At 32.9% G+C, this 13,404-nt stretch overlaps 1 protein-coding gene across 3 annotated transcripts; it reads right to left on the bottom strand.

Annotated features, from left to right (window-relative positions):
* Nucleotides 1–5,856: 5,856 nt before the first annotated feature.
* Nucleotides 5,857–10,777, bottom strand: LOC105799306 (auxin response factor 4). Of its 3 annotated transcripts, XM_012629785.2 has the most exons (12): nt 9,960–10,771; nt 9,761–9,817; nt 9,297–9,479; nt 9,114–9,198; nt 8,923–9,013; nt 8,531–8,695; nt 8,142–8,261; nt 7,946–8,021; nt 7,365–7,527; nt 6,529–7,280; nt 6,257–6,447; nt 5,857–6,184 (listed from the first exon to the last, which is right to left on the bottom strand). In XM_012629785.2, exons 1-12 carry the CDS (start codon nt 10,281–10,283, stop codon nt 6,010–6,012), a joined length of 2,382 nt encoding a protein of 793 aa, XP_012485239.1. In that variant the 5' UTR covers nt 10,284–10,771; the 3' UTR covers nt 5,857–6,009. The 3 variants fall into 3 exon arrangements, with proteins under 3 accessions (XP_012485239.1, XP_052476810.1, XP_052476809.1); XM_052620850.1 differs by lacking the exons at nt 9,761–9,817; nt 9,960–10,771 and adding an exon at nt 9,601–9,621; XM_052620849.1 differs by lacking the exon at nt 5,857–6,184 and having other exon boundaries at nt 6,305–6,447; nt 6,549–7,280; nt 9,960–10,777.
* Between the last annotated feature and the right edge of the window lie 2,627 nt (nt 10,778–13,404).

The raw sequence follows: 13,404 nt of genomic DNA, 5'->3' as shown, positions 1-13,404 counted from the left end.
CTCTGATTGCAACTCATTGATTGAGATCTTAAGTTTGGCAGGAATTTTATTTATATTCACAAAACTCCTATTATGTCAGAATTAAAACCGGGTTTTGGACCAAGTCATTTGTAAATTCGAGCCGATTTCTTATGAATGATGTGGCATGTGGATGAACCGATAACCATTGAAATTTAGTGGTAAAAGCACTATAGCAGTCCTTGTACTATATTCCGGATTGCCCTTCATTGAAAAATAAATAAATTGACCCCTAATCGTTAGATGAATGAGGGACTTTATGAAGAAGCAAAATCCGGATTGCCCTTCAATGGTAAAACTCTAGGATTACAATTTTGTCCAATGTGTTGGCTAATTGATCTATCTTCACCCAATTTATCCTAATAGAGTTGATTATTCACTTGGGAACTAAAATTCCCTTAATTCTCTCCCGAGCAATTAAAGAACTAATCTAACCCAACTATTGAGCTATATTATTATATCAATAATGTAGACCAAATTGATTAAGAACTACCCTTGTTATGGCTACCCAAAAGTAATCAGGTATATTCCTATTCTAATTACGAATCACACATTGGCTCATCTAATCAAGGCCAAGAGTTATTCATTCTAGACCTAAAACGAAAAGTCCTCTTCCAATTTCTTTAGGTTTTGTTAAACTAATAGCTGACCAGACTCTTATCAAAGAAAAATAAAAATGAATAAATAATCTAAACTCCATCAACAATAAAAAGAGACGGAAATAGATAAAATTCAATTAACTAAGCATGAAATCTATTGTAACTCCAGTAAAGAGATTTAGTTCACGGAGAATTTAGAAAATATCTTAAAATTAAAACAAAAACTAGACATAATAAAAGGAAACAAGAAGGAAAAAGCGATGAAAAACTTTGTCTTCTCATTGGAATCTACTGATTCTTGATGTGAAAGCTTGGACGGCTCCTCTTTTTTCTCCTCTCCTTTTTTTTTGTTTTTTTCTATAACTCCTAAAGATCATAATTTTAAAAAAACTCTCAAATACATGCGTTGATGAAGCATAAAGTTGTTTGTTTGCTTTCACTGGGATGAAAACATTTTCCATTTAAACGAAAATCTAGTTATGTCAAGCCACTCTTTCTCATGTTTTATCGAACCTACATTGGATAAGAACAAATTGAAAATTAGTCCTATTTAATACTATAAATATATAATTAACTTAAAACATCAATCAAATAAAATTCTTAAAATCCAACAAAATTAAATTATAAAAAAAATTAAAAATCCTAAAACCCTACTAAAATAACCAACAAATTACTCTAAAATATTACAGTGTGTTTGGTTCAGTGTAATAGGTAATCCATTACGCCCCGATTACGCGCCTATTACATTACCGACCTATTCCGGCGTTTGGTTCGCTGTAATAGGTATTACGCGCGTATTACAATACCGACCTAATCCCCAAATTCTCTGTTTTTCTATTCCCTTCCCAAATCGAGGATTACCCATTACGTCCGGCTTCCCTTTCCAAGTCTCTGTTTTACCCTCCCTCCCTACCCGACCCTCTCCTTTTTCTGTCCTCATCATTTCTCCTCGTCTGCCTTTACCGATTCTCTCTCTCGATCATTTTTTCCCTTTCATTTGTTGCAGCACGTTTGAAAGCCACTGCTTCATTTTTTCTCTCGGTCTCGGCGTGAGGTATGAATCTTGGTGTTCATTTTTCAGGTCTGGTTCCTTTTCGGTTTCTTGGTGTTAATTCCCTTTTCTTTTTATTTGGTGTTCAAATCCATCACTGCCAAGTGGCTTCTGGGATTCAAAAATCCAACTATTCTGGGTTTATTTTGTGTTTGCTTCATGAACTTGGATTTTAATCGAGAATTTCTCTGTATGTTTGTAGTGGAAATATACAATAGAGGTGTATTTATACATGAATAAATCCTAATTTTTTTCTATTTACAACGTGATAATATTAATGAGCTCATTAAGATAGTCGAAATGCTAGAAGAGCTCATCAAGATAGCATCATTAAGTGGTTATAGTTGGAGTAATGAACCGTGGATTTTATCTTCTTTGGAAAATAAGTATTGAAAGACCTAATAGTATAAACATGGTTACAATTGTGTGCACTGTGGGAATAAGGTTAAATTGAGTGTTTCTTGAGAAGAATGAGTGAACCCAACCCTATAATACATTGTAGTGTGTGTTTTTTCTTCCTTTCTATGTGAAACCGGTGGGATACTTAGTATTGCGGTGATAATGAAAGCGAGGAATGTCTTGGATGTTTTTTCTTAGGGAAGGTCAGAATGAAGCATTGAATGAGAGAATCGAGTCCACAGTTGGGAATTTTGAGTGTTGTTGGAAGGTTGCGGGTTGAGCAACAAAAGCAAGTCTGATTTCGGGTAACTGATTTTGTTCTTGAATCTAATCCTTGATAAATTCATGATTCATGTCATGGCCCTTTCTTTTGGGGGGGGAGGGGGGTGTTCACTTTTGCTGGGTTTATTTCATGGCTCTTGGAATAGCTTATTTGGTAATGCACAAACGCCACCAGTGGAGAGTTTTATGAATTTGAAATTTGGCTCTAATACACTTTTGTGCTGCTTGACCATTACGTGTGTTTCTGAATCCTAATGTTATGGTGCCCAAAGTGATTGGTTCTATTGCTTACAAACCAAACCTTACTGGAAAAATAACAATAATTTGAAGGTATTTAAATGGGAGGAGTTAAAGGTTTTCTTTTCTTTTCTTGACATATGTTCTTGGGAGCCTTACGAAATTGCGGTCATCATTTGTTTTAAATGCCTTCTTTTGATCTTTGGTATTATTTTGCTTCATTTACAATAGGAAGAGTTAATGTAAGAGACCCTTTTCTTTCTTTTGAGGAAAATTATGGCGTTCGGGTTTTCAAATATACTGTATCAATGGCATTTCCAGTAACCAACCCTCTCTCTTAACCTCATCATGAACTGCATGGCCATAGTTTCACACCAACTTAAATTCTAGCAAGTTGTATTATCTGAATTCCATTTCTAGTTAGTTATTGGAGGCTCAAGCTAGAATTCAACTTTACATCTACTACAGCATTTTTGAAACTGACCTTTGTCGGTTTACATAGGATGTACCATTATTTTCTGAGTAAATGCAATAACAAATTGGCCATCAGGATCTTTTCTTCTTTTGTTGGAATTGAAATCGTTCATCTGCAAATTTGCTGCATTTTACTACTCCATTTTGATGATTTATTAAAATATGACATCCCCTTTAATTCATGCACACAGGAAGAGGTATTGGAAAGAGCAAAAAGAGCCAAAGAGCAAGCGGCACGCGAGGAATTGGAGGCACAAAGGTGATTCAAAGTCTACTTCCTAAGTACATCTATGGGCGTGGTGCCACTTTGCAAACAATGAAATTGCAGCTAAAGCTTAGCCCTCAACGCCAATAACGGAGTTTCTACAACCCCATCCTCCTATAATCCCCCAACCTGCTGCTGCTAATACTGGACCACGGGCACGATACTAAAAAGGAATAGTGCCAAGTATCTCTATTTGTATTTCACACTTTTCATCGATCTGATTACCAAATAAATATAATATCCGGTGTTTAATCCCCATTATCCTTTTTGTTTGAATCTATTTCGCTCCTTTATATTCAACAAAAAAATAACTTTCGAGTTTATACGTTCGGGTTCTTAAAAAGTATGTAAGCATTCATTAAATAACATTTTAACAAGTGATGACATTGAAAGGAATTACATCGATTAAACAAAATTTACGATCTGCATGGATCCAACACCTTCGATGTCGCATAAAATTTTCTAGGTATGTCTAGTTCTCATCACTCATCAACTTCAACACGACATTGGAACTCCTCCACTAGTTTTGCTCCTTTCCTTAACATAATCCACACCAAAGTCATAATTATCATCATCATCATCCATAGCTTCATCCCATGAGGTTAATTTATTTTGGCTTTTTCCTTCTCTTATTCTCACTCTTTTCATCTTTGTGTTCAGCATGCCTTCTCTGCATCTGACTTCTCATTTTGCCTGCTTGTGGCGATTTTGACTTTGCCTTTTCAAGATCTTCTTCTTGAAGCCATCGCTCATCATTACCACCATTACGGATGTATCTTCTTGCTTTTCATCACCTTCAATTGATTGCAAGGGTTGGGCATTATCCTGTAGTGCGCAAATATCCAATGATTTATATAACACCATTAGTTCAAGCTATTCCATCTATTAACATGCAAAACTAAGATTAAACCACAAAAGTGTCCTCAAAGAGCAATTATAAATTATCTTATATGAATTCATATAAGAATATTTTATTATTAAGAATTTTATGAAATTATATATCATTATTAAATTATATTTAATATTAATTATTTTAAATTGTATAAATTCATATAAGAAAATTTATTATGAAGAATTTTATGAAATTATATATTATTATTAAATTATATGTAATAATAATTATTTTAAATTATACAAATTCATATAAGATAATTTATTAGTTATAATTATTTTAAATTTTATTAAGTCATATATTTTAATTAAAATATATTTAATATTAATTATTTCAAATTATCTTTTATAGTATCATATATTATGATTTGAGTAAATTCATATAAGAATATTAATTATTAAGAATTTTATTAAATTCATGATATTTTAATTATAATATATTTAATAATAATTATGTTAATTTATATTTTATAGTATCATATATTATGATTTGAGTAAATTCATATAAGAATATTGATTATTAAGAATTTTATTAAATTATATATTTTAATTAAAATATATTTAATAATAATTATGTTTAAATATGATTAAATTATTTATTATTGATAATAATAATCTTATTAAAATTTAAATAACAATAACAATAATCATTTACCAAAACAAATTTCTGCTAAGGGTATTCTAGTCATTTTAGTTTTTTCATTATGCTATTACACCTCTATTACACTCAACCAAACACAGGATTACTATTACGCCTCTATTCCATTACATTCAACCAAACAATTGATTTGCTATTACACAGCTTTTCCATTACACCTCTATTCCATTACACCTCTAATCCAATACAGCAAACCAAACGTGCTCTTAGAGTTATGAGGCTACAAGTGTTACCGCCGTAGTTACCACCATAGTATTAGTATCAACGCTTGTATTGTTTCATATTTTATTGTATCTTTCTATGTTTTTTTGGGTAGATTGCTTTATTATTATTATTATTATTATTATTATTATCATCGATTGAAACATCAAATCCTACCAATGATGAGGCTATGTAGACAACCAACCATGTATAATTAACTTTATTTTTAAAATAATTAACATTCCTTTGCATTTCTAGTTTTTCTTAAATTTTAATATTTTATTTAAAATTTGAAAAACTTAACTATAAAATTTTAAAAATAAATTTTTTTAATTTAGAAGAGCTTTTTCTTTTCTGGAATTATAATTTTTATATACATTTTTAAAATTTTTATACAACATTTAAAACTATTTATAGTCCCTTCCCAACAATTTACAATAAATAAAAGAATTTTGAGTCAAATAAACTCAAGAGCTAATGCTCCAAAGACTGGTAAAGTACATTTACTAAAATTTATCGAGGGGTTTTAAGTTAAAAGTAAATGATGATTTACATATGTTGGCCAATAAAAATTCCCCAAGCTTTGGGAACCCATGTTTGGAATGGGTTCTCAAGATTCAAAGCACCTATAAACTTGACATTAACGTGAGTCATTTCAACTGCCTTTGAAATGACACCATTCCTCAACATGCATGTATCAAACTTAGGTGCCTTCGCAAAACACCAAAACCTTCAATTGTCAAACATACCATTATAATAATAATAATAGCAGAAAGGCCACTTTTAGCTTCCAATTTGACAATTACTTGGTAGATAAAAGAAATCTTTAGGGATTCATTCAAACAACTTGTTGCACACATGGCAAACACATCATCAACAAAAAAACATGCAAGCAAACAAACAAACAAACAAACATCAAATCTTCAAACCCTTATTACATTGGAGATGATGAATCTGGCTGCCCCACTGAGGATGACTTTGATGCTTCCATTATCACTGCTGCTTGCTCCAAACAGCTTTGCGTGTCATCGCTCCCCGTTCCTATTGTCATCTTCTCCACTTCTTCTTGGGTGTATACGTGGATCTTCGACACCACCTCACAAAATTCACTGCAACCAAACATTAACATATTAGGAGAATGATAATAATCGCTATCGTGCAACAAATTGGATGACACTTACTGCCAAGGGTCATCTCCAACCACCATTACGTCGTTCTCGCCATCTGTGTACAATACCCGCCACCCTTTATCCGGATCACTTAATACGCCTTCCATTCCGAATAGATGTTCAAGTTCTATCATCAAGTCGTCATATCCGTACAGTCTCGAGAGATCAATAGCTCTTCCGACCAAGCTGCCTTGCTTGTGAACCTTCGGTCGGTTAAGTCAAAGTCAGTAGGAGAGGAATAGAAAGTAAGGTTAAATTCGAGTTCGACCCTAAGATAAACTTACCTTTGTACAACTCCTCTTACCAGAATTTTGTGAGTTTGGAGTAGGCGACTCCACATTCAAAGGAAACCCAAAGAGTTTACATCCAGCAACATTTCTTTTGAAGGAGTCATCCTGTTGGTTCCTCAAATTGTTTTCCGAAGCAGGACTTGGAATATTCTCCAATGGCTTATGCTCATTCTGTTGATTCGGTTTTCTGAACCCATCCACGATAACCCCTACCCCTGTCCTAATTGAGGAAGCATTAAACGGGACATTACCTCTTCGAAGTGGACATGCATAAGAGCTCATTGTCGGCTCTTGGACGGTTTTGAGAAATTCACCGTAAGGGAAATACATATTTCGAAGGCCTTCTGATGCTAGCGGATAGCAATTGGTTCTCAGTGTTTGATGCATGTTGAATGAATTGCAACCAAGATTGGTTTTCGCCCAAACACCGGGATTGAGATCAGCCTTTTGTGTCAGGGATCTCAATTGGCAAATTTCTTGACCTTGCAAGACCTTCGGAAACCTATTAGAATCCGCAAAGCCTGTGTATGTGGTGGAGCGAACCCTCATAAACTCGCTAATATTACTCTTTTCAATCCCTGTTGACGCAAGACTTTGATGATGTGCAGGAGATTGCATCTCAAAATCTAGCGGGCGGCTTACAGTATCACGCCCATATAAGGGTGATACAAAACCTACATTTTCTTGACCTTGCAAGACCTTAGAGGATCTCAACGGTTCCTCAAAGTCCAAAAATCGACTCCCCCCTGAAAGAAAAACAACACAGAATGCATACATTAACCGACTATAAAAATGCAACAATATTACCAACCTAGCAGAGAGATTTGCACCTGCAATGAGGGTGTCGGGTGTGGCAGCCTGCGGACCTGTTCGCAGTTTCTTCAACCTCGGGGAAGATTGAATACTAAAGGGTGGGAGAGAAGCAGAAGGATCAATTTCCCAAGGTGAGACTCTCTCGTGGCGATCAATCATATTATCTTCATCCCACCTGACCTGTTAAATGTCATAACAAAAGTCTTTATACTAAAGAGTGTCTTCGAACAAGTATCATTTATTAGCTTTGAAATTATCTTCTATATATTAATACAATGAACACACACGAGAAAAAAAAATGTGCATATGTACGCATTTAAGTGAAGGCCTCGTCGTCCAATCATAGGAACATTACAATTTTCCAAAAATCAAACCCCAAACATGAGCCAAGTGACAGCTACAAACTCTTAGTACTAATTAGAATACCAGTTCAATTAAGGGATTTTCCTAGTTGTTTTATCTCGTCAATTATTTTCCATTCTGAACAGTTTATCAGCGCTCATCAATTTTCGGATTTGTAAAGAACAGTTGATAAAGACCAGATATATTAGACTATACAAATAAAAGCTTAAGCACAAAACTAACATTAGGAGCTCACCATTAAGCATCTCCACCTTGAATTGGGCCATTTGTAAGGATCCGAGTCCCCCATTCCCATCACTACACCACTAAACCTGCATGCAAGTAGCACTGTGAGTATATTATCAAAATAAAAACCATTAACAAGTAAAGGAGGAAAAATCAAAGGAAAAAAAATTGATTTAAGTAATGACCCACAATTTATCAAACAATACCTTCTCTCGGGCGAATCATCCATGTCAAATCTCATTTTGAATCTTGTTCCAATGCACACTGAATTTGCTATGCTTTTAAAATACTTCCGAAAGGGTATGACAAACTCTGCATGGCTGGCCCTGCATTATACAATTCAAATAGGTTTACCATTCCATTTCACATAAAATGTTTCACTCAAAGTGCGTTTAAAATAAGTTTAAGAGCTCATCAACATGAGAACCGAATCTCATTCCAAAATCAAACTTTCAGAATCACTCAATAGGCATTGAAATAGGCTTAGAAGGCATTCAAAATTCTTCCATTTTTTATTTAAATCACTTCCCATCTTATTCCTTTTTTGTTGCACAATACCAGTTGATTTCATGAGTAAGCAGAAAGAGACACTTACCTTGGACTGTAGAAGACATGAAACATGCTTTTCATGGATAATGCATTAGCCACCGGAGAAAGAACATTCAGATATGAATTCTGTTTAGCAATAACCGATTCAGGAAGACAATTCCTCGGTCGTACAGCTCTTCTAATTCCCAACCTGAGCTCTCCATCCTCACCCCTATAGTGTTGAAGAAAAGATAAATCAGCGAGAACTCCAAATAACTAGGCCAAGGGAACACAAGGCAGCATCGTAACCCTAAAAACTTCCACATATTTTCACATGTCTGTAGATATTTATGATTCTCAAGTTGCTAAAAGCATTTCAATTTATTAGAATGAGGATGATTGTGCGCTCCACAAGGGAATAATAGATCGGAATAATTAATTACTGTCAGAAGTTCATGCCTCAGAAACAGCACTGCATCACCAGCAACAAGATTCTTTTGACTAACAAAAATACTCCAGCCTGTAGTAAGGAGATGTCGCCTCGGTTGACCTAAAAATTAATAAACATTAAACTATATCAATGTTTCTTTCAGTTGAAAATACATTCTAAACACTATCATCCGAAATGTCGAAACTGCTATCTTAATTACCCCTATATATATGTCGAAACCTCCACTCAACTCCGTGCAGGTCCTTGGCAACAAGTTCTTGAGACGGCCTCGTCTGTTTATAATCCTGAAATAAGGCAAACACCATTAGATAGGCAATAAGTTTCTAGGATCAATATGCAGCCAGGTAAATACTACATGAGGATTAAGAATATGAACTCGTACCAGTGGAGGAAAACAGTCTTCTGCAGCTCTACGAGGAACGGAGAACCCTCCGTGAGTGCTGGTGTCCGATGCGGTTAATGTCTTACAAAACATGTGAGGGGTTGATCTTTTAGGCGATCCATCATCTCCCTCATCCACACCTAGTTCATCCAGCTGCTTGCTCTCCAAATTAGGCTCTCTCAACTGCACAAATATCCCAAATTTAAATCACGAAAACCATGGAATTTAGAGTGCCTCTTACAAGCAAGTGTATGCAGACATGAATGAAACTGCGCAAAAATCCCAAAGTAACACTGCCTCTTACATTTAATGTATGCAGAAAGGAATTGGTTCAAGCCACTGGAGGCATTGTAAAGCCTCCCTATAACAATAATACCGAAAAAATATCACAATTTTACATCGAATTGTTTATGCAAGTAAAAAACATTGAAATATTCTAAAACCAATATAAGAACTATATATACCTCCGGCTGAGGAAGTAAAGTGAGCTGTGTATAGACCTCATCATTCTCCTTATTGGCCTAAAAAAGAAAAAAAGAAAGTTCAATTAAAGGAAAGTAACCAATTTAAAGAAAAGGTAAAGTTAAAAGCTTTAGAGGGCAGGCTAATGGTTAATGGAAAAAAACAATTCAGTGTTAAAAGGAAGAAAAATTGAGTGCTTACAAGAAGCTGGACATTCACCACTTTGCAAAAGATGTGAGGGGGAAGATCAAAGGTGGAGATTTCCAAAGGAGAGAAAGGAGAGGCAGAGGCCAGCTGCTCCAAGTGACCCTGAGGGAAGTAAACAACAAGATTTCCCTTTTTCGGGAGTGAAGTGAGAGGGCCAGCACAAGCATGCCAAAGCTCCAAGTAAATGGAAGAGGTACATGGAGGCGAAGCTAAGTTTGAAGAAGATGAAGAGCACACACAGTTCAGTTTGTCACAGCCCCCATTGCAAACCGCAGTCTTCTCCACCTCACTCAGTGCATGGTTCAGATCAATTTCCATGAACACCCCAAGTTTTTGTTAAAGCCACAGAATTTTTCACCTCAGTGCAAGTACCCACATAACAAACTCACTCAACCAGACAAAAAAAAAGAAAGAAAAGGAAAAGAGAGAGTAGAATGAGAGTAAATAAAGAAAAGGGTAACCCCCCCTCCCCCAGAAAGGTGAGGAAATAGAGTGAAAATAATGGGTTGAAAATGGAGATTAAGGGGAAGGAACAAAGGGGAGGAGAAGAAGAGAAAAGAAGGAGAAGGAAGACATGGGGAAGGGGTAAAAAGAGAGGAAAAGAAAGGTGGTCAAATAATAACAAGGAATTCGAAGTATGATTCCTCCCCCATTTGCAGGTACTGAGAAGAGGGAGCAGCAGACATGGACAAATGCAGGAGGAAAAACAAAAGGCAAGAAAAGAAAAGCCAGTGCTGTGTGGTGGCTTTTTGGCTTTTGGACTTAGAAGAGAAAGTGAAAGGAAACTGTGTTGGGTGGGGGCGACAATGGCATGACACAACACGCCCTCTCTTTCCTTCCATTCTTTTTATCTTTTGCTTTCTTTTTCCTCTTTTCTTCAATTTACTAATCCAGTTTCATCATCACATTCAACTTTTAATATTTTTCATTTTTATTTTTAATTAATAAACAACACAGTTTAAACAAGTCAGACCCAATCTTGATATCATTACCCATTTTCACCAACTTAACTATCCATAAATTATGATTTTTAAATATAAAAAACAATACATATTACTAAATTTAGGTATAGTTGAGTATATTTTCACCCCAAGGGTGGCCTACCACCAACCAAGACAAAACAGAGGTTTTCAATTCCAATTCAATGCAGCAAAAACCAACTTTATATTTTAATCAATTAACTTTTATTTTTATTTATAAAAAAAAAAAAAAATCTTCTTTGCCTTCTTTATTTTACTCTGAACAATCCATTAAAGTTGAACCTATACATACCAGCTTTTTACAATAATATCTATATATATAGATTCAATTACAGTTAATACATATATATGTAAATTTTTTATAATTTCTCTCAACTTTCTATATACAAATTTTCAACATTTTAAAAATAAAATTTAGTTAATTAAGGCTGAACTCAATTAGTATAAATATTGTTGTCGATGTAGCGAACATGAATTTGAGTGTGTTCCTATTTTTAAACTTGAAAAGGACTATAAATAGTTTCAATCCGAAAACTTTTTTGTTCTTTTATTCAAAAGTGTAAAATTTGATGATTTGATTCATTATTAAAATTAATAAAACACTAAAAATATTTATAATTAATTTAATCAATATAAGATAATAAATTTGATTGATGTACAACAAATCCAAATTTAGGGTCATTTGATTACATAAAATATTTTCCGTAAAATGATTTCGGAAAATGTTTTACTTTTTTGTAAAATGATTTCTTGGAAAATATTTTACGGTGTTTGATTGAATCATGTAAAATATTTTCTTGCTTGCTTGATTTTTGAAAATATTTTTCGGAAAAGTTGTTTTACATATATTAATATATATTAATAAATTTTATATTTTAAATTATTTTTACATATATTGCAATGATTTATTTATAATAATACTCAATTATTAAGCTACAATATTAATCATTATAAATTGAAAAAATTAATATCAAATAAATTATTTGTAATTGTGTTAAAAAACCAAGTATTGAATAATTAAAAAATAAGTTAATGGAAAATCGATAAGCGAAGCGATTTTCTACGGAAATGAAGGAAGGAATGAAGGAGGCGATAGAGAGGAGAGCACGGAAAATGTCTTACGGAAATTGAAAGGGTAAGACATTTTCCCTAAAATGTAACCCATTTTCCCTTGTTTTGGAGTTCATTTTCCAAATGGAAAATGTTTTCCGTCAATCAAACGCTGGAAAAGTTGGAAATGATTTTCCGGAAAATCAATTCCGTCAATCAAACAGACCCTTAATCAAACCCACCAACATCATGGCTGTGCTTTTAAAGATTGATAATATTTTTTAGGGTTAACCACTAAAATTATGCATAAACAATGTATTAATGTGCCATTGTATATATATTTTTTGATTTTGTGTAATTTTATATATGAAATTTTGATTTGATCCAATTCTTGTGAATTATTAAAACAATTATTGATATATAACATTATTTTATATTGATATATTGCATACATAAATAATTATATTTATCTAATATAAAAATAAATTGATGTATTTATTTCTTTAAATGTGTATGATTAAATCAAAAGTAAAGTTTCAAGTGTACATTTGAGCCACAATTAGAGTTTCATGTATAATTGCACTAAATTAAAGTTCATGTATACAATTACACATTAAATCAAAGTTCATGTATAATTTTAAGATTTATCCTTCTTTTTACAAGCGAAAGAAAGCAAATTTGTGTATTAAAATATTATAAGGACTTGCAAGACTGTTTTTTTTATTACACACCTGGGAAACATGTGTCTTATAATTTTGCAATTATACTTGTTATTAATAAAATCATTAATTGAGTTGATATCATGGGTTAATCGCATGCTAGTTTGATTAGGAAATTACTATGATATCCTTTTATTAAATGATTATTATTATTATTATTATTATTATCTTTTGGTTTTCATACTTCTATATAGTTTTTAAATAAATAACTAAAATTAACATGTTTAAAGATTAAACTCGTGTTTAATAGAGTAATAAACAAATTCTTTATCACTACATCAATAATAGTTCTTGAGTAAATTTAAAAAGGATAAATCTCAAAACTTTACACGAACTTTAGTCTAATGTGCAATTCTATACATGTACTTTGATTTTGTGGAATTTTATACATGAAATTTTGATTTGATCAAATTCTCATAATTTATTAACATAATTATTGGTATACCATCATTTTATGTTTATGTATTACATACACGTATAATTATATTTATCCAATATAAAAATAAATTGATGTATTTATTTCTTTAAATGTGCATGATTGAATCAAAATTAAAGTTTTATGTATACATTTAAACACAATCAAAGTTTCATGTGTATAATTGCACCAAATTAAAGTTCATGTATCAAATTACAGATTGAATCAAAGTTCATGTATAATTTTGAAATTTATTCCTTTAAAAATAAAATTTT

Source organism: Gossypium raimondii, chromosome 9 (genome assembly GCF_025698545.1).
Source record: "Gossypium raimondii isolate GPD5lz chromosome 9, ASM2569854v1, whole genome shotgun sequence".
NCBI lineage: Eukaryota > Viridiplantae > Streptophyta > Magnoliopsida > Malvales > Malvaceae > Gossypium > Gossypium raimondii.
Note: the sequence above shows the minus strand (reverse complement) of the source record. Positions and strands in the feature narration are given on the sequence as shown.

Coding starts and splice junctions, on each gene's coding strand:
- LOC105799306 (XM_012629785.2), bottom strand. CDS start 10,283: ATGGAAATTGATCTGAACCATGCACTGAGTGAGGTGGAGAAGACTGCG. Junction 7,528..7,945: donor CAAGGTGGAGATGCTTAATG/GTGAGCTCCTAA, acceptor GACATTTAACAG/GTCAGGTGGGATGAAGATAA. Junction 7,281..7,364: donor ACCCGACACCCTCATTGCAG/GTGCAAATCTCT, acceptor TTTTTCTTTCAG/GGGGGAGTCGATTTTTGGAC.